At 32.4% G+C, this 21,984-nt stretch overlaps 1 protein-coding gene across 3 annotated transcripts in view; it reads left to right on the top strand.

Moving 5' to 3' along the window:
• Positions 1-21,984, top strand: part of LOC129939223 (copper-transporting ATPase 1) — a 107,659-nt gene that overhangs the window by 14,892 nt on the left and 70,783 nt on the right. Inside the window, exon 1 of one of the 3 annotated variants that reach the window (XM_056047162.1) lies at positions 1,647-1,831. The exons of the other annotated variants lie outside the window; for them this stretch is intronic. Coding sequence (XP_055903137.1) covers positions 1,737-1,831 — 95 coding nt within the window. The 5' untranslated portion in view covers positions 1,647-1,736. Of the gene's footprint in view, positions 1-1,646; positions 1,832-21,984 lie in introns of those variants that run through there. 3 annotated transcript variants of the gene reach the window in all.

Genomic DNA, 21,984 nt, shown 5'->3' with positions numbered 1-21,984 from the left:
TAAATAAAACATAGGGTTTTTCAATAAGGGAGGGTAGATGATGAAAATGTCAATCTTGGCTTTTGCTGTATGGCACGTAGAGCGTCCTGCTGAAACCACATTTCGTCTAGGTCCATATAGTTCAATTTGGGCTATAAGAAATTAGTTACCATCGTTATGTAGCACTCGCTGTTGACGGTGACCGCCTAACTAACGTGGTTTTAAAAAAAGTACGGACCAATTACACCGCCGCGCGCCGCCGCGTGGGTTGGTGTCGTCCCATATACGGCAATTTTGCTTGTTAATACAACCATTCATCCAAAAACCACGTCTACCGTAAAATGGGCGTTAACGATCACTCATTTTGATAATAAAATTTTATCATTTTAACGTTCTGTTCAATCGTGTAACTTCTATGATGATTTGACATAAACAACAAAATAATAAACAAAAGATTTGACAGATGTCACCAAAACAAAATGGCCGCATCGGGCGACAAAATCAACCCGCACCAATTTAAAATCGATATATTATCTGCTAAAAGAAATTAAGAACATATTTAAAATAGTGTTTTTTCAAAATAAGTATAGTCTTAAAACCGCCTGGTCCTTAAATTTTCTATGGATACGTTCAATTGAGTATTTTTATTTCTAAAATGCTTTTGTCATGAAATGTATTTTATGAGTTAATTTTGTGTTTTGCTGAAATAAAATGGGTATTGAGGAATTATTTATTGAAGAAACGAGAAATACGAAAAACGCAAGTTTGAGTTCTCACGAAAAAAAGAATTTGGCGATTCTAGTGGACGTAACATACCTAAATTTGGAACTTGGAAAATTGTTCTCAAGAGGTCTTAGTTGCACTTAACTCAGATTTTAAATTGCAGCACAGATAATGATATCTTCTTAAAATTCTTGATTATACATATTTTTTTGCAAAATTCAAACAAAATCTTTTTTGTTTAAAATATAGTTTTATAGATCAATTGATTTTAATCGCATTCTGTACAAAACTTTCTATCAGGTTTTAAGCAAATTTCTCACAAATGTCTCAGAAAAACTAAAAAGATTTTAAGTAACCTTCTTTAAGATATGAAACACCCTGTAATTTCAAAACAATAACATTCAACTCTAATCTCTCCCAAAGCACAATCAAAACGTCATATCATTCTAAACTCGAGCTTTCCATCTGTCAAACTATCTATCTGGTCTCTGGATCATAGACACAAAGAGCACAATACAGTTTAGACTCCACATTTAAACGAGTATAGAAAAGAGCTTTTTTCCAAAGTTTCCACAAATATTTTGTGACGTCACAATCAAAAAGTCACTCTGTCCAAATAACAACTGTTGAGCTCCATCCAGTCCGGATGTATTCAACAATCAAGCTTTAATTTAGTTTTTAACTTGTATCCGACTTGTTTAGTTGTTTAAACAACAAAATAATGTTTCCTCGTTGTATTTTATTTAATCGAATGAATGGATATCATCGGGTTTTGTTTTAAATAAAATATTTTTGTGTTATTTATTTTGTTTATTTGTTTGTGGTTTGAAGAATATCATCAAATAAAATTTTAAAATTTCAATTTATTTCTGTGATGTGATTTCTTAGCCAAAGAGCAAGTTAATAATAATAAAATATATTTTTAAAGAAATTTCCCTTGATAACGAACGGAATATAGTGGTGGTTAGATTTGGTTCGATAAGTAATACTATTTATTTGTAAGTTGATTTAAAACAAATAAAAAATTCAACAATATGTCATCGAATCGAAAGAAAAAATCAGGATATTTTCTTTTGAATAATGACGACGATGCCGACAACGATTCAAATAATGATACCGTTATTTACAGGTAAACAACAATTGAAAATTGTTATAACTACAGTCGTAATAATAAAGTTATTTGACACTTGTGAAGTAAATTATGGTAGACTTCGGTTAGTGCATGTTTAATAATAATTTATTTATTGTTTGTTTGTCAAGTTGTGATTGTTTTTTGAGTGGGCGGAAAGGTTTTGAAATGGATGTATGTGACATAAGAGGAGCATGGAAGATTGCTAAAATAATAATAACGGTAAATTATATTTACTGTCAAAATTAAGAATCTAATTTAGGCAATTGACACGTTTTGCAATACAAATTTTGCAAAAATTCATAAATAAAATGTCTTGATAAGGAACTTGTGAACGTCATAAAGATACATCGGTTATTTTGGTGTTTTACGTGTTCAAAAATGTAATAAATGCTAAACAGCGATATTAAACAATTAGGTTAATATATTTGTTTGTTTTGTTTATTCTAAAATTTTGTTTAAAGTTATCATGGCACTGCTATCAACTTGTTGAAGTGTTTTCCAATAAGACGTTTCATTTTGAAACATTCGCTATTAGCGAGCTGTCATTTTTTGATATTTGTCAAGTAAACTTATGACATTTCTAAAAAGGGGCGTTAAATGCCTTAACAACGAATTGAAATTTTGAAAAATTGGAAACAAATTTCGGTTTAGTTCGGAAAGCTAACACACTTTTGGATTATCATAAATCAATTCCTCTGCCGCCAATAGTGGAAATGGTGAGACAAATTGGAGCTGATACAGAAAATTTCTTATGTGCAGAATTGGAACCATGTGAATAGTTCGCGAACAACTGAGGATATTGCTGGTGTAGCCTATAGTGTTAATGAAAACCCAGGCTTGTCAATTCCACTTAGATTTTTGAAATCAGTCGTTACACCTTTTTTTCCATAAAGACAATTCCAATTCTAAGGAATTTAAAGCACGGTTTACACAAAAACTCAAACTAGTCGATCACCAGTATCGTGCGTCACATTATTACTGATTGAGTCCTTGAATTTCATTATGATTCATAAATTGCAAAATGATTCTGGTTTTCATCGAAAAAGTGATAAAGCCCATTTTTAAGCTCCAAGGCCACGATAATTATCGTATTTTGGGTTTGAAAAATTCAATAAGGATTGTTGAAAAGGCTTTCCATCTTTACTGCTTGGTGCGGTTTTTGGACTGGTGATGGCGTTGTGACGGCTCCGGTGAATGAATTGCGCTACCGAGTGGTCGGGGCATGGAATATTAATGTGGACGATGTTTATTTTAAATAAAACGGTTCTGTGTACCACACAAGTATTTATTTATTCAGCTTAATACAAGCTATCATAACTTAACTTAACTTAACACTAGCTTAACATTTTTTTTTTAAGTTCTTGTTATCAGTTTTCAACATTAATTCATATGTTCCCTAAGGCCCACATAAAAGCTCGTTAATGTACAAGAACTAACAATTTTGATTTTATTTGACTTATTGACAATTACAAGGGACGAGGAATTGGGACTCAAAAAGGGAAAAAGTAGTGGGTATCTTTCAGATGGGATTTGGAAATGTTGAAATCGAAGACTACCATAGCTGAGTTGCAGTGACGAAGAATACTGGACATTGGTTCAAAGTGCCCGTAATTAGAGCGGTGATGAGGGATATAGAAAAGGGAAACAGATCGCAAATTTCGATGGTTGGTGTTAAGATGAATATCACTCAGAAGTGCCGGGGAATTTATATTGCCCATTAACAATTGGTGAGCAAATAATATATCAGCGTTTTTGTGTCTAATATATAAGGGCTGCAATCCTATCAGTTTTAGTCGATCGGCATAAGGAGGCAAGTTGGATGTAATATCCCAGGAAATTATGCATGCACCAAACAAAAAATGTATTAAGATCATTTTGTAAAAGTAAGGAATCAGATGGAGTAGAGATAATCTTAAAAATTTTCTGATTATCCGCAAACATAAGGATATCTGGGTTTTTTAATTTAAGACAGACATTGTAACAGATAAGACGAAGAGAAGGGGGCCAAGGTGACTACCTTGTGGGACTCCAGAAGTTGCATGTATAGGACTGGAGACTGAGTTGCGGAAAAGAACTCTATAAGGTCTCAAAGGCTTTGCTGTAATCAGTGTATACAGCATCAACTTCTTTGCCATTCTCAAGGGCTGACAAAACTTTGGGTATAAATTCAATTAAGTTAGTCGTAGTGGATCTACCTTTAAGAAAACCATGTTGAGTGGGGGACAACAAAGGCTTGATTAAAAGTTTAGCAATAGGTCTATAATTGTTAATTTCAGTTTTATTGCCTTGTTTATGAATGGGAAATATAAATGAATCTTTCCATATATGAGAAAACACACCTTGGGAAAGAGAGAGTTCAAAGAGTGCAGTTAGAGGCCTTGACAGAGAATGCATACAACGAAACAATCGGGATAGCTGCATTCAAAATTAAAAGAGGCTGGGATGCGACACACACTGATATTTTCCCATCCCGTCTGTCCATAATTGGGTGGCGCAACAGTCCGTTGAGAACTAGAGCCTAGCGACTTACAACTCTCAACTATTCCTGTGCGCGAGTACTGTTGTCAGGGATGGAGGGGACCTACAGTTTTAAGCCGAATCAGAACGGAAAATAATTTGAGAAAGCACTTTTTATGACAAGAATCGAACCCAAGACCTTTGGCATGACTACTATGACTATGGTACTACGTCTGCCGATTTGTCTTGCTTAAAAGTTTGCAGGTTTTTGTGTTGGGTTAAGAAAGTTGTTAGTTGAATTATTCTTAAAAAATTTAAAATTACCAACAATATTTTTCATAAAAAGAAATAGTTAAGTTTGAAAATCTAGTTTTGTTAAATAGATTTTTAGTGGAAAACAAATGTTTATCAATTTTAGTAGCATTTCTTAATTTTTTACAAATTGGATGAGTGAAATTAATTTGAGAGATATCAAGAACCGAACATCAATTTTTGCCAAATTTGCGTACTAGACTGTTGGATTTTTATAACTCTTCTACATCTTCAACAATAAATCGTCGTCGTTCTATTAAAACTCCTTAAGTCCATTTTTTGTGTCTTGAGATATTAAAAGTTTGAAATCAATATAAGCTTTTGGGAGTTTTAATTCTTTATAATTTAAAAATGGTGCATCGTTAAGCTTAGGGAGTTTTGAAAAAAATATAGATTTTGTCATTTGCATGAACTTAGTGTATTTCTTTGTTTTTTTGGGGAAAATTGACTTAAGGAGTTTTCATAGAACGACGACGAAATTATCAATATATTAATGCCTTGCCATCTATTTTTGATTATTCTAGCATATCATTTAATTTTTCCCTATTGTTTTTCGTCATTGTGCAAGTTCTCTTTCTGTTTCGCTATTACATCTATTTAATGAATCTATTTTCAATGGTATTTTCCTGAAGGAGTGGAAAGTCTTTATCATTGATCCCATTTTTAAATCTGGATCAAAAAACTTAGTAACGAACTATAGACCAATAACTAAGCTACCTGCTGTTCCAAAGCTTTTAGACAACCTTATTCAAGATAAATTTAAATCTATCATAAAGCAACATGTAAGTTAATATCAACATGGTTTTTGGAAAGGTATTTCTACCAATTCTAATCTAGTAGAATTCACAAATTTTGTCATTAATACTTTGGACAATCGAAAACAAGTTCATGTTATTTATACGGACTTTGTAAAAGCTTGAAGCGTATGGCTTTCATGGACCGCTACTTTAATGGTTTTCTTCATATTTACTTGGTCGAAAGCAATATGTAAAAATCGGGGATTTTTTTGTCAAAAAAGATTAAGGTAACTTCTGGTGTTCCAGAAGGCAGTCATATGGGTCCTTTATTATTCTTACTTTTTATTAATGATCTTCCAAATGTTCTTAAAAATTCTCATTGCCTTATTTATGCGGATGACAAAGTTCTTTTCTGGAAATTTTTAATTTAAATGATTGTGATGATTTTATGAAAAAACGGACTGTTGGGTTTTTATATAAAAATTACTGAATATTGAAAACAATATTTTCTGTGAAATAAAATAAGTTTGAAGCCAATATTTTTAATTTTTGAAAAGCTATTTGAGTCGAAAGTAAATTTTTACCAAGTTTTAGTATTGTTTTTTTTTTAGAGTCTTATTTTTTGTAAAAAAACTCAATTCGAATTTTTTAAAAATTTTACCAAATGTTGAAAACAATATTTCTTATAAGATAAAATTAGTTTGAAGCCAATATTTAAAATTTTTAAAGATATATTTGAGTCGAAAATCAATTTCTTACAACTTGTATACATTTTTTTTAGGTTTTTATTTTTTGTAAAAAAAACTGTCGATTCGATTTTTCTTAAAATTTGTCCTAATGTTGAAAACAATATTTCTTTGTTTGAAGACAATATTTTTAATTTTTAAAAAGATATTTGAGTCAAAAGTAAGTTTTTACTAAGTTTTAGTAATGTTTTTTTTTTTAAGTTTTTTATTTTTTTGTAAAAAAAACCGTTTTGATTTTTCTCAAAATTTGACCAAATGTTGAAAACAATATTTCTTATAACATAAAATTAGTTAAAAGCCATAATCTCAAGTTTTTGAAAAGATATTTGAGCCGAAAATGAATTTTTACCAACTTTTATTAATTTTTTTGTTTGGATTTTTATTTTTTGTAAAAAAACTGTTAATTTGATTTTTGTCAAAATTTGACCAAATGTTGAAAACAATATTTCTTATAACATAAAATTAGTTGATAGCCATAATCTCAAGTTTTTGAAAAGATATTTGAGTCGAAATTCAATTTTTACCAACTTTGAGTTATGTCTTTTTAGGTTTTTATTTTTTATAAAAAAAAACTGTCCATTCGATTTTTCTTAAAATTTTACCAGATATTAAAAACGTTATTTTTCGTTTCTCAAAATTGTTTTGGAGATAAAATCATTTTGTATTCGTTAAATTTTCCAGGTGACAAATTTTTTTGTTCAGTTTTTTTGATTTATAAAAAAAAAAACGTTTATTTGATTTTTTTTTCAAAAAATATTCTTGCTTGGTATCACGTTACAATATATTATATAAAATTTAATTCAAGTTTCTAGCGTTTATGTTTCATGAGATGTTTAGGGTTAACCAAAATGTTCACCTTTTTTCTTAAACTGCTATGGTAAAAAAAAACCACCCACGCAATTTTCTTGAGAGCCCTTACTGCATCTTTCTGCCTTATTATCTGTATACAAAAATTTATTTGAAGTCAATATCTCTTCTAGTTCTAGCTATGGACGACGAAAAAACGTCGCGAATGTACTTACACACTCACTTACAGACTTCTTTCTAAAAATCTTTTATTTCGACTCTAAGGACGTTTAAACGTACAGAAATGTCAAAATTTTCAATTTGACAAATCGGACCCATTACAATAACTTCCTATGGGAAGTTAACAAGACCGTGTTATTTCTTGAGGAAGTTAAATGTGCCGCCAAGATCTTGGGATTCAACACCTTAATACCTTGAATTTTGAAGCTCCAAAATTGCTTCAATACCTTTAAAATGGAATTTGTGAAGTTACTGAGAACATTAAGCCGCAATCATTGAGAACATTAAGCCAAAAACTTCATGAGAAGGGTATGATTCTGCCGTCGCATTTGATGCAGCTATTTGGCTAATATTGTTTTCATTGCCAATACTCTTCTTTCTTCGACTTCTCTTTAAAAATACTCTCTATCAGTATCCAAATGAAACCTCTTTTTGGAAAACTCTGTATTTCATAAACATCGTCTTCGGCTTTGATTTTATAAAAATTAGTGTCATGGTTATTTAGTATCATGAGTATTTTATAGACACCATAACTGAATAGAGTTATAAAGATCTAGAAAGTCAAATATCATCTCAAGAATTAAAGACGTGAAAAGGTATAATGTACATTTGAAAATACACCGCCTTTTCATGTAGTTTACTTATTTCATGTTTTTGTTTATTACCGCCAACAAAAAAAAATATTTTGTTCATCTTATTTTAACATAAGCGTATAAAATTATTGAATCAAATTCATACTTCTTCAATTGATTTTAGACTTATTTTTTTTGTATTAAATATTTAAACAGCTGATTTAGAAATATTGTTGGTTTACTATAACAAATGCTGTTCATAGAGCTTGTTCTACGCTTTATGGAAAAATGTAGGTTTTTTTTAAATAAATGAAATAAACTTCTTATTGCTAACAACTACTTTTACGAAATTTTTAGACAACTGTTATAAAATCTTAACACTTAGGTTAGGTTGGAGTGGCTGTCCAGATGTCATTGACGCACGTAGTCCTCAAGGGTCAATTGTGATGAGGTCACTCATGAGAGAGTAATGAACTTCGTACTTTTAATAAAGTTAGAGAGACGTTTTGGGTCAATCGTTGCCAGTTCACTGGTATTATCGAAGAAGGGATTACCGAGGAAGTTATTCCTTCTAATGGATAGTGCTGGACATGTACATAGAAGGTGTTGAACCGTTTCCTCTTCTTCCTCGTTCATGCAGCTTCTACAGAAGTCATTTGTGTAGACCCCTAGCCTCAGAGGATGTCTTCCTATGAGGCAGTGTCCCGTTATTACTCCAATTGTAGAGCTTATACTTTGTCTGCTCAGTAATATCAAGCCTTTTGACCGTTTTAAGTCAATACATGGCCATATTTGCTTGGTTGCTAGGGAGTTGGTACTCTGTGACCATCTAGCATTTGTTGTTTCTAGAGCATATTGCTTGAGAAGATATTTGCATGTAGCAAGTGTTGTTCCTATGTTATGTTTTTGTCTAACATTAGGCAGAAGTGTTCCGTTTTTGGCGAGCTCGCCGGCTTTGCAATTTCCCGGAATGTCTCTGTGGCCCGGCACCCAAAAGAGGTGAATGTTAAACTACTCAATACAATTTTAACAATTTAACAATTTATTATCGTTTGCTTAACACAGTAAGATACAATATCTTATAAGCTAGTGAAAAGCTATTATTACAAATAAGTATTTTTATAAGTAGTATCAAAGATAATTCAAAGTAGTTTTAATTTATTCTATAACAAAGACAAACAAAGAAAAATAAGATGAAAACTAATTACATTAATTCTAATCATAATTAATGCTCAAACATTTAAAGACGATAGATGATTTCTAATTTCTATCTTCATCCTTCGCGGATCTTCAATACTCCTAATATCGCGTGGAAGACTATTCCAAAGACGAATACTATTTATAAAAAATTGGCGCTCTGATGTTAAGGATGAGTACCGCGGATGAATGACTTGTCCGGATCTACTCGAAGTAGGTGTTCGTATTCTTTCAAACAAATAGCGGGGTTCATGCGTTAGTAAAATGTCAGAAAACAAAAGTAGAGTACGAAGCTCCAGGAAACTGTTAAATGTCACGTTGAAAAGCTTAACTGAAAACGCTGAAACATGCTCATATCTTCGTAAACCATAGATATAACGAACTGCGCTGTTGAAAGCTACATTTAATTTACGCTTGCTTTCAAAACTGCACGAACTATATATTTCACACCCATAAATAAGAATTGGCACTATTAATGTTTTTACCAGCATAATTCGAGTTTTGATAGGGGTAAAAGATTGAGAGGCTTTAAGGGAACGTAAAGCACCATACGTTTTTCCTATGACTGAGTTTATATGATTATCCCACGTCAAGCAGCGATTAAAAACAATACCCAGATTTCTAGCTGTCTCAGAGTATATAATTGGAGTATTGTTAAGGAATACCAATGGAAAGTAGGATAAGTCTAATGGTTTCCGTGAAATAACAAGACAGTTTGATTTCAAAGGGTTTAATAGAAGGCCATGAGATTGAGACCAACGTGAAATACTCTCCAAATCTTCGTTTATACAAGCTACATGATGTTCAATGAGACCGACTCTGCAACTTAGGTACAACTGCACATCGTCGGCGTACATACAGATTTTACAGTACTTTACAATACTAGGAAGTGCGTTAATGTACAATGAAACCAAGAGTGGAACCAAAATTGACCCTTGTGGAACTCCCCTAGTAGTTGACAAAAACTCAGATAAATTGTTATTTATATCAACTGCTTGTTTTCTTCCACTCAAGTAAGATTTGATTAAATCTACAGCATTGGATGAGAAACTAAACTCATTATGAAGTTTGTTGCACAGAACAGAGAAGTCTACGGAATCGAATGCCTTGGAAAAGTCTAGTAAAACTATTCCGTCATCTCATTTAGAGATAATCGACAGTCGTGGACTGTTTGAGAGTTTGTGGAGACAGACTCGAAAGATTTAAGAGCGGCTTGGCTGTCTGAGAAGATTCGTATATCCTTACAAGATATAACGTTTTCTTTGAGCGAGGATAGTGCTTCTTTAATCGCTATTACTTCTGCCTGGAATACACTTGATTGGGAAGTCTATAGGATAGACTGAGATTCAGTTGTTCCGAAAAGATACCACTTCCAACTCCGTGATCGGTCTTTGAACCGTCTTTATAGAAGGGTACCGCATCGTCTTCCAGGGGTCTCTCTTCTTCCCAGGAGGATCTTGAAGGGATGGACACATGGAAGCTTTTACCGAATACCATTTTTGGGGTGGTATAGTCTAAGCGATCTGGGATAGAACTTAACACTTAAGACTTTTGCAATATTGGACAATATCATATTTTTTCTCTGCCTTTTTTTGTATTCGCTTAAGAATTAAAATGTATGGATTCAACATGAGAGTTTTTTTTATATAATTTCGACCTAAGAAAGATAACATACATTTGTTTCATTTCAAATAGTTAATTACTGTTCTCGAAGACCATCCATTAATTTTCGCATATTTTTGTTATAGTTTTTTTTTATAAGCGTAAAAAAACTCTTTAAATTTATTTTAGCCTTTTCTGGAATAAAAAATCGTTTTCCGTGAATTTTGTTCGATTAAATTTTGGAGCAAGACAAATTTGAAAGATTATAGTGAAAGTTTTAAATTCTCAATTACTTTTTCCAGCAATTATTACACAAAAATAAAATTAAGAAGTATTTTTGTCAAATACATTTAATACTATGTCACAAACTAATTTTCTGAAATGATAAGTTTTTTTTATGTGCGTTGCTCTGAATTAATATATAAAGAAGTAAAACAATTACCTTGACTGTAATTTAAAAGTGCTTTTCGTCAAGAACTGGAATAAACCCATCACAATTATTAAGTACATTTTTCCAATTACAAGTAATTAATTATATTCTTTAAATTTTAATTACATGTAATTGTAATGGAAAAAAGTTCAATTACCAATTACTTGTAGTGCTTTGTTTACCTCAAAACTTTTCCGAACCTGTCCATTGAGTTCGGAATTTATCTAAGGGCACTATTAAAAACCTCTTTATTTGTCATAAACTAAAATGCTTCTAAAATTAGATGTTTGACTTTTGGAAACCCCCACCTTTTTCTGAATTACACGCATACAAAAATAGTTATGACATCTTACTTACTATACAATATACTTCCGGTAGTAAATTTATTTTAAAGAAGCTGTTTTCTATTAACTTTATTTCGATTTGTTTTCGTACATTTCGCGATGGTATCTAAATTGCTTTATTTATCATAGATTTTTTAATTTCCAATAAATTGTTAAATTCCTTAAATAGATTATAGTCTGAGGGGTGTGACACACCATTTAACAATTTATTTAAAATATTATTCTACCTTTTTTAGTAGGTTGGTTCGTATTTGAGTTACTTTACAAACTTTAAGTAAATTATCTTTTATATCTTCCAATTTAGTAATCGATTTCATTTTTTTATTTTGAATATAAAATTGGCCAAGATGTTGATAGATTTTCTCGATAAAGTATTTTGCAAAAGCTTCTCCACATTTTTTGTGTCTTAAATTTAAACTAAGAAAAATTAATCAATTTTACAATTACGTCGGATCTTAAAGATGATGGTCTTAATTTAAAGTGAAAACGCCACGAATATATCATTCCTAAAGTAAGTTAAGTCTATAAGTTGTTCGATAAAGTTCGATTAACTTGTTAAATAAACAAACATCTTTAGAGTTATTTAACAGAATAACAAGAAATATTTTTTTTTTCCAAAATAGCGACATTTCGCTTCCGGTACCACTCCAAAACTTGGTTTATAAAAGAGAATATTTTTTCCAAACATAACAAAAACTAAATTTAATTCCATTTTCGACTTAATTTACTATATCATATTTTTTTAATATCCAAAAAGTTATTACTTATTAAGCTCTACACAAATTAACAGAATAATAAGCTAAACCTACAAGCTGTCAAGTCTTTTAGCTGGAAGTATAACACAAAGTAATATGGGTTTCAAATGTCCAAGCTCTCTTAAAAAGGAAAACCATAAAACATATTTCAGTATAATAATTTCCAATAGAAAAACTTAGACTTAACTGCAGTCTTAAAAGTGAAATTAAAAATAAATTTGTAATTGTTGGAAATGCAAAATTTCGTTTTTGACTTTATTACATTCAACTTTATTTTATATCACAGTATCAATAAGTGTAAATGGATAGTGCGTTGGAGTGCGTGGAGTTGGAGGAATACATTGCAACGCATTCTTATAATTACAGTAAAATGCGTTGGCCTCGTTTCACCAACGCCCTAGCGAGAGAACTTCGTTCGAGTGGTATAGCCCCGACAAACAACAGAAACCTGACAAATACAGAAATTGACCAACATTTACAACAAATGGACAAAACAATAAGACTAACAATGGAACGGACAATTCCAAAGTACAAAGAACGGGACCAAATGGACGATTACAGAAACGCGACTATTGACGCACTACATAAGCACAAGAGTGGCTTACTGTCAAGACTCAAAAACTTGTACAGACGACTTACAGACCCACAAGACTTGGAGGTTAGGACACTGAAGTCGTCAATAAAAAATGTCAATATGTTGATTAAGGAGAACTACAGGCTATCAATTAACAAGTACTGGGACCGCAAGATCCGGTCAGTTAATTCGAGTGACCCTGGTATGTTCCCCAAAATCAATAAGATATTCAGGAAAAAAAACGATAATGACCTTCCGTGTCTTAAACTCCAAAGAACTGAAGAGAACAAAGACGTACTCAGGACAGCGAAAATAGATCCACAAGAAGCCATCTTTGACGATGACTTTTACATAATTGAAGATCCGAAGGAAAAAGTGGAGGCGGTGGGAGCTGCTTTCCAGCAAGTGTACAAGGTGAATGTTAGCATTCGCCCCAACCACGACCTAAAAAAATGAGCCCTACTCAATTACTTTTACCTTCTAAATGGTATTACACAATGGCGATCTGAGAACCGCGGTTTCATGCGGTTCGATGACGATTCCTTGGAAAATGCCATAATCGCCGAGCAAACGGGAGCAAGTCACTTGTTAGTGACGAAGGTTAAGCTCCAGCTCATCTTCAATTCAATACAAAATAAAAAGTCAGCAGGTGTCGATGGTATATCCAAAGTTGTGCTAAGACATTTACCGATGGAAGCAATTGACATTTACACCACACTCTTCAACAATGCACTAAATAATGCATATTATCCAATGCATTGAAAGACCGCTGAACCTCTCCCGAAAAAGGGAAAGGACAAATCCAACCCGTCAACTTTTCGGTCGATAAGTCTTCTTTCGAGCATCAGCAAAGTTTTCGAAAAAATCAATAATAGGGCTCTGATTAAGTGGGCTGCGGACAACAAAATAATTCCGGATAAACAGTTCGGGTTCAAGGCGGGTCATGACACAATTCATGCTGCGTCTAAACTCGTTTCTGATATCCAATGGAATAAATCAAAACAACAATGCACAGGTGCTGTTCTGGTTGATTTGGAAAAGGCCTTTGACACCGTATGGTTAGAGGGTCTTTACCTAAAACTGAGCAGGCTTGGAATGAGTAAGCCATTGTCGTATATACTTTATGATATGCTTAATAGTAGAAAGTTTGTTGTCAAAAGTGGCAATGTAAATTCTACCACAACATTTTCAATTAAAAATGGTCTTCAACAGGGAGCGGTGAATTCGCCGATTCTCTTCAGCATTTACACCAGAGATCTGATAGGTAGGTAATTGCGTACAGAATGGCCCGAAAGGTTGAGGTTATTAGAATTCTCTTGCAGCGTGATTTCGACAAGATTCAGCGATATTGCGACGACTGGAAACTGAAAATAAATGTCCAGAAGTCAGAGACAATTCTGTTTCGGACTCCGTTGGCTACGGCCACGAGGGATACGTGCAAGAATTGGCGCAAGATGGTCATCGTTGATCTTCACGGGCAGCCATTAGCGAGCAAAAGTGTAGTGAAGTACCTCGGTATCTGGTTAGATCACTATTTATATTTCGACAGACATATAAATGCTGCTCTGACCAGGGCCAGAGGAGCCTTCCTTCGTTCTGACGAAACGGCTGTTTTTCAGCAGTCGGCTTGACCCCAGAGTGAAGGTAATTTGCTACATGGCCCTCATACGGCCAATGATCGTTTATGGTTGTCCTGTGTGGTTCAACGTTGCCCCTTCCCAGATGGAGAAGTTTCGGGTGTTCGAGGGGCAGTGTTTACGACGCTGTACCGGCTTATAAAGTACAGCCGAATCTTCTTATGTGCATTACTATTCAAACGAGGTCCTATACAACGGGGCTCGAATCAACAGAATTGACAATTTCGTGATAAAACTCGTTCGAGGTCACATTGCAAGAGCTATGTCTTCGACCAATAATTTAATTTTCGGGGCGTTCTATCCGAACGACGAGTATTTTGAGAATGCACGCTTGAGCGGCTTCATACCCCAGAGGCATTCCTCTTTTTAGATAGATGCGGTCTGATACGGGATAGATTGGCAGTTCCGTTAATCTACCACGTCAGACGAAGAACCGTGGATAGGCGACTCCTGTACAATCGGGACGTCATGGCACAAGGTGGAGCAGAGCTCCTTCGGTTCAGTAGGGCTGTGTCCGAACGGGACCGAACTGATAGGGTGAAGCAGGAGAACCAGTTTTGGTGGCTATAATCGGCACTTGGTATTAGGTAGTCGGGATGGGGTTTTAAGCCTTGGCCGGCTTACATACTTGTTTTATAGTTTTAGGGTTTAGTTTTAAGTAGAATAGGCATGGTGGCACCAAAAAAAAATAAAAAAAATAAAATTAAAAAAAAACATGGAATATAAAAAAATATTTAAAAAAAAAACATAAAATCAAAAAACGTTAGATTTGCTGCTGTGGTTGTTCTAGTTTTAAGTAGTTTATAGGTAGAATAGGTAGTTTAAGTCAGTTTTAAGTTTTATTTAAGGACCTAATTTTAAGTAGTTTGTAAGTAAAAATAAAAAACCATATTGATATTAGTTTTTTTTTCAAATTTTGTAATAAATACAAAAATAAATAAAATTTAAATGAAGTAAAATAGTTCTTAGGGCCGAAAGGCATTAGTTTTAAGTGTTATAGTTTAACTTAGAGTGTCCGTATGGGACCATTAAGTTAGTTGTAAGTTATGGATAATTAGGCTAGTTTTATGAATTTTTGCCTAGCTTTAAGATAGGTTTAAGAATGAATTAATAAAAATGAATTAAAAAAAAAAGCTACTTTGAAAAGTCATGGCCAGTCCACAAAGAATTAACTAGGTAAATAGAAAGAGTGTATATAAGAAACGTTTTAATTCTTAAACCTTTGAATTTTATTACATTTGTATAGGGGAGAGTGGGGCTTAAAGTAACAGGGGTAAGAAGTAACAGCTAAAAAAAAATAGGGTTCCCCTTAAAATTAAGAATCGCGTAAAGGAGAAAAATGTGCATCCTTTCCATCAGCGTCACTACTACAGTTGTCAATTGGACGTCAACGAGAGAAGTTCTGCGTGTGGTCCCAAAAAACAGCAGGTTTCTAACTTTTTTGTTTGTTTGTATTTTTGGACTTCCTGTTCACACAGAAGAGATAGCGTGGTGGTTGTTTTTTTAAACATCCATAATAGTTTTTGTTGTTTTTGTATGTATATCTTATATATGTGTGATATTCGGTTTTTTGTATATTAATTTCTTTGTGCGAAATTTCATGGTGAGGCAAGTTGTAACGTTTTTGCGGGGTAAATAGTAACATGTTAAAACTTACCCCTCGATTCTTCTTTTACTGATCGTTGTGATCGCTCAAGATGCCTGGATGCGAAATAACTCCGGAAAACAATGACAGTGCATGATATTCCGTCAATCGTAAGCAAAGCTCTGCCCTTAGCCCTGAATCCGACAAACATACAAAATGGATTTAAGAAGACTGGAATTGTTCCCCTGAACGAACACATTTTTCAGGATCATGATTTTTTGTCGGCGTTTGTAACTGATCGGCCAAATCAAACAGAATATGATAACACACTTCCTTGTGTGGAACAACAAGCTGAAACAGGAGGAGCCATTTACGAGGAGCAACCTGACCAAACATTACCTGCAGTGGCACAGTCTTCAGTTACTGAACCTGTTTTATCATTGGACCTGTTTCGATACCTACATGTTCACCGGGACCATCCGGATTCGAACTACAAATAAATAATTTCCCACCCGATCATATAAGGCCTTTTCCAAAAGCAGGGCAGCGAAAAAAAAAATAAAACTCGTATGGTTAGAAAAACGGCAATTTTGACGGATATACCCAAGAAAGCAGCTATTTTGGAGGAAAGAAACAAAGTTCTGGCCAAAAAAAGAACCAAGAACGCAGCTTAAAAGGGGCCTAGTAAAAAACAAAAATAACAGTTGAAGAAAAAGATATTAGCCTCTTCATTAGAAGATGTGATGACCAACAAAGTTTGTATCTCGTTTATTGTAAGCGAAAGCTTACCATTTTCTGAAAGCTTACAGAAAAAAAACATATTTAAATAATATATTTTCCTTAGCATAAGTTTTATATAATTGAATTAAGAGTTATGTTTTTTTTTATCAGATTTTAATAAAATAATAATGTTCATTAAAAATATTTCTTAGTTTTTTATAATTCGTGTTACAACTTACCCCTACTTATGTTACAACTAGCCCCATGTGGGTGTAAGTTGAAACAACACGTTATTTTTTTTCAATGTAATATCTTGACATCTTTGGAGCATTCTTTGTTTAAATTTGTGTGTTGATCTTGTAGCTGAAACATTGTTTTTAAATTTAAAAAAGTTTTGGCAGACTAATTTTCAAAATATTAGGATCTACAGAGGTTTTCGTATAAAGTGTTACTTTAAGCCCCACTCTCCCCTATGTGTAAGATCACGTCAATTGGACCCCCCCCCTTTTCCACTTGATTATTAAATTCAGGTATGAATATTTGTTCATGAAGTATTTACTATGAATAATTAATCCCCAGAACAGTTTTTGAACATTTTTATTTTAACAACATTTTTTTGTTAATGAAAATTTTTTTGACTTTTAATTTAAAAATTAATAAATAAAAAGCTGTTAAAGATATTTTAATGAAACTTCCAGAATTTATAGTTTAATAGTTGTACTTTGATTAGATATATACAAATTTAAATTTTGTATTTATTTTCATTTTGTTAATTAACTTTCTAGTTAACAAATGAAAATTTTAATGACATCTCCCTCAAAAAACAATTTTTTTTCTCGATATTATGCATTAATCATTTAAGTAATAGAATCCGCAAACAAATTTGACTGCTCGCGATTAGATTGAACAAAAAACTATTTATTTATGACGGACAGTGAGCGATGTTGGTACGGGCGCGCTGCCGTGCGTCATTCACTTACCTTTTATTCGACTCAGTAATTGTAAGTAAGAAGCAATTCTTTATTTTTTTAATACAAATAATGTGTTTCATTATATAAAATTAATTAATAATTTTGTTTTATTTTGGTTAAAAAGTTTAGTTTTAATTTTTTAATCATGTTAAATTCTTATCTGAATTTTCTATAAAGTAATATAAATGTTAAAGTTGTTAGTTAAGAAATAAACTATGCTGTTACAAAAAGAAAGTCTTGACTGTGCTATTTGTTTGTCCATAACTGCATATCATCATATAAAAAAAAACATTTTATAACTTATCTTCCGAAAGAAGCTTTTATTTTCTCATTGAATTCTAATAAATAGATAACAGTTATTGAATTTAAAAAAATACAATAAATCGAAAAAATAAAATATTTTTAACCAAACAAAACAATACAAATAAAACAAAAAGCTATTGTTATTTTACTGAACTGTGCAAATATTTCCAATTGTAATAAAGTTGTAAAGATTTATTGTTAAATAATTGTCTTGTATGAACAAAATAATAAAACAAACTTACAATTTATTCATCAGAAGTAAATACAAAATTAAATGAAAAGAAAATAATTTAAAATAAATAAAACAAATTGATACACTTTTGTCTCTTAGAGATTTTGTTGGAAAAATAATTTTGTATGCAAAAAAATGTTACTCATACGCCACAGTAAACGTATAGAACATTCAAATCATAATTTGCTTTACAAAAAATTGACGTTGTGGTAACTCTGCAATAAATAAAATAAAATATCAACACTTAAATTTAAAATATTAATAGTTACATTTTTACATCAGCTTTAAAAATATTTAGTTAAAATTCTGAAGACGATAAAGAGTTCAGTTTTCAGAGTATTTCTGGGGGAGAGTGTTATTTACACTTTTTTAAAACTCAAAAATGTTTGTTATTTTATACTTAAAAAAAAAACAAATTTAGTGGGGGAGGGGGGAAAATAACTCGAAAACTAAATTTAGTTTTGCAATCCACTTAAAGGCCTTTGACAAAGTATCGCTTCATTCGAAAAAGATTACTGAACTACTATAAAATGGGATGTCAGTCCTTAAAAAATTAAAGTCTTAAAAGAAACGATTAGAAGCAAATTTTAAACAATTTGAATGAATTAGTATTAACTAACTAACAGTTTTTAATCAAAACTCATTTTTTAATTTCAAGCAATTTTAAACTACCCTGTAAAAAAACAGTTTCGCGTATGCTCTTAGCGATTCCGTTTAGCTTAAGGAAAAAAATTAACTACAACGTGATTAAAATTTCAATGCAACAAACGTACTTAAAGCTGCTAACCATTTCTATAAAATTATAATTTTTTTCTTCACTATAGACGCGTCCGTCTGCTTTTCCATCAGACAATCACTGTACTCGTACAATACAGTGTCTTCTGGCTTTTTTGTTGTTGTTGTTGTTTTGTGTAGGATTGTAATATCTTTTATATTATTTTGAATCCCCTATTCGGAAATTAAGTCTTTAGTTTATTATGTGAGTCAAGTTTAATAAATATAAGAAAAAACAGTAAGCACAAAAAAAAAAAACAATTTTTAATTCAAAAAGGGTGACAAAGAATTCATTATTGTATCTTTTTTGATCATAAAAATACAATAATTGTCATGGGCAGAATGATAAATTACAAAAAAAGACATTACTTCTGAGATCTTCAAAGCCATCTGTTAGAAAAACTTATATAGATAACATGTGTTTTTTTTAAATTATTAATTTTTCACATTTGGCTATAATATTAAAGAGATTGTGAAACATCCATCTGTTTGTCCAAATTCAATATCAAGAGATAAGATCATGAACTATAAATTAAAAACCAACAGTGATAAATGATTTGATATAGTAAATTAAATTAAATTTAATTAAATTGTCTGCAACTTTTGTTTGTTTAAGAAATAAATCTATTTGTTTTTGCCGCTTCATGTGTTGCTATCAAATCAACAAGACTTTAATCAGGAATTCTAATTCAATTTCAATTAAATTTCACACTCGTTTCGGTTTTCGGTTTTCGTTTTTTTTACTTTTATTTGTTTTTATTCGTCATTTACAGATTTTACGTAAAGTTTAGGAAATGTAGCAATTTATTGTTGCCGGTAAAAGCGATCGTGCTTTGCAATATTTCGTATTTATTTATTCACTATGCTAATTTAATGTTGTTGTACAAAATAACAAACTGAAAATAAAAAAAAAGCTTTAATCGCTTACCTTTTTCATTGATATTTTTTGTTTTAAATAGCAATTTATTCGAAACAAAAATATTTAGAAATATTCTCATAGATGTCAAGTTAAAGTTTATTGTGACATTTTCTCGTTTTTGCACTTAAAGAAAACAGCACGAATTTCGCTAGGCACTTAATTTTTCTTATTTACAACCTCGTTCAAAACAAGAACTATAAAAGCTATACAAAAAAGAGGCTGGGATGAGACCCACACTAATAACTGCCCATTAGTAGCCTATACAATTTGGAAATGATGTTTTTATCTTAAAAGCTGTTTTCTGTTGTGATATTCAAAACTTTAAATCATTTCAGTGATATGTTTGGTAGGATTGTATTTTTTGTAAAAAAAAACTATCAACTAATTTTTTTTCAAATAAGTAAATATTTAAAACAATGATTTGGTGCAAAATCGTTCATTACATAGTCCCGTTTCACAAACCCCTAATTAGAAGATCCCTCATTACAGAACCTCGAATCACAAATCCCGCTATTTCAATATATAATAAAGAGCACTGCATATACATTTTATTTTTTAACTTATGTTGTAGTTTATTTATAAGCTCAAAATTTTTTTTTTTTTTTTTATAATTAGCAAACACTAAAAGGGTTTTTTATACCTTTAATATGCCAAAGACACAGTGTGAGCATTAGGAAAAGAGGTAAGGGTTGGATAGGAGGTGTCGGTGTACATTAGTTTTAAATTTCTGAACATTGCAATGACAGGGAAAGATAGAGCGTGGCAAGGTGTTTCACATTCGCGTAGTACGGCTAAAAAAAGAATCTCTGTACTTCATAGTACGTCCGAAGTTGGGCTCAAGGGTAAACTGATGGGCATTCCTAGAAGCGCGGGTATTACGGTTAAATTGTTTAAGGGGAGGAATGGAACTGGCTATTTCACTAGAGCATAGTCCGTTAAAATAACGGTAAAAAAGTGTGAGGCAAGAAACCTTGCGTCGATGTTCGAGTGATGTAAACGAGTTGATGATGTTAATGTCACCAATCAATTTAAAAGTTTTTTTTTGAACACTGTCCAAGAGGCTTAAAAAAATTACTGGAGCACCAGCCCAGGAATGAGAGTTATATTCAAGTTTCGGACGCATATAGGTTTTGTAGATTGTAGCCAGATCAGACGGAGAAAAAAATTTCTTGCAACGTCTCAAAAAACCTAGACATCTTGCGTCATTTTTGGCAACATCGCGTATGTGATCGCTCCACAAAAGGTGGTGCGTTCTCGAAGCATTAAATTCCACACGATTTTTTATTCCCCATTGTACAATGCTGTGTAGGTCGGAATTTAATGAGCTAATCATATTTTGCCGTTGCATTTCCACATTCGAAGAGGAGGGTTGTGAGTCTGGAAACGAATATGAAAAGCTAAGAGTGCTATCGTCAGCGAAACAATGTATTGGATTAGAAGTAGCAGACATGAGATCATTTATAAAAATGAGGAAGAGGGTCGGAGACAAAACGGAGCCCTGGGGCACACCAGCATTTATTTTATGAGTTTCAGACTTGAAACCGTCCAAAACAACTTGTATTGAACGGTTCGAAAGAAAATTTCTAATCCAACGAAGAAGAGATTCGTCGATACCGAAAGCACGCATTTTCAATAAGAGAGCAAGATGCCAGACTTTATCAAATGCCTTTGAAATATCAAGTGCAATAATCTTACTTTCTCCAAAACGATGTAAAGATCTGTTCCACTGTTCGGTGAGATGAACCATGAGATCACCAGTGGACTTATTGCTACGAAAGCCGTATTCCGTTCCTCAAGATATTTCTTAAGCTGATAATTAATCAGCGTTTCCATGACCTTAGAAAGAAGGGACGTTAGTGCTATCGGTCGGTAATTTGTGGGAGAAGAAGATTCGCCTTTTTTTGGAATTGGCTGAACAAATGCAGTTTTCCAACTACTCGGAACGAGCCCAGAAGAATAGGATAGATGGAAAAGCTTACGCAGTGGTTTTGCTAGTGTGGAAGAACACCTCTTCAGAATAATAGCGGGGATACCATCTGGGCCAGCAGATTTATGAATGTTGAGATCTTTAAGAACTCTCGCCACAGTTCGAGTACGAAAAAAGATTGGTCCCATAGAATCATTTACGCGTTCAAGAACTGGAGGGGTTATATTATAATAGAGCTAGGACATAAGTATTAATCTGAGAGTACAAGAAGTTCTCTGCTTCTATATATATTGTTAATTTTGATACAAGTACATTTTGATATGAAGCTGA

The sequence above is a fragment of the Eupeodes corollae genome, chromosome 1 (assembly GCF_945859685.1).
Source record: "Eupeodes corollae chromosome 1, idEupCoro1.1, whole genome shotgun sequence".
Classification (NCBI taxonomy): Eukaryota; Metazoa; Arthropoda; class Insecta; order Diptera; family Syrphidae; genus Eupeodes; species Eupeodes corollae.
This window is presented reverse-complemented; position numbering and strand designations above follow the sequence as displayed.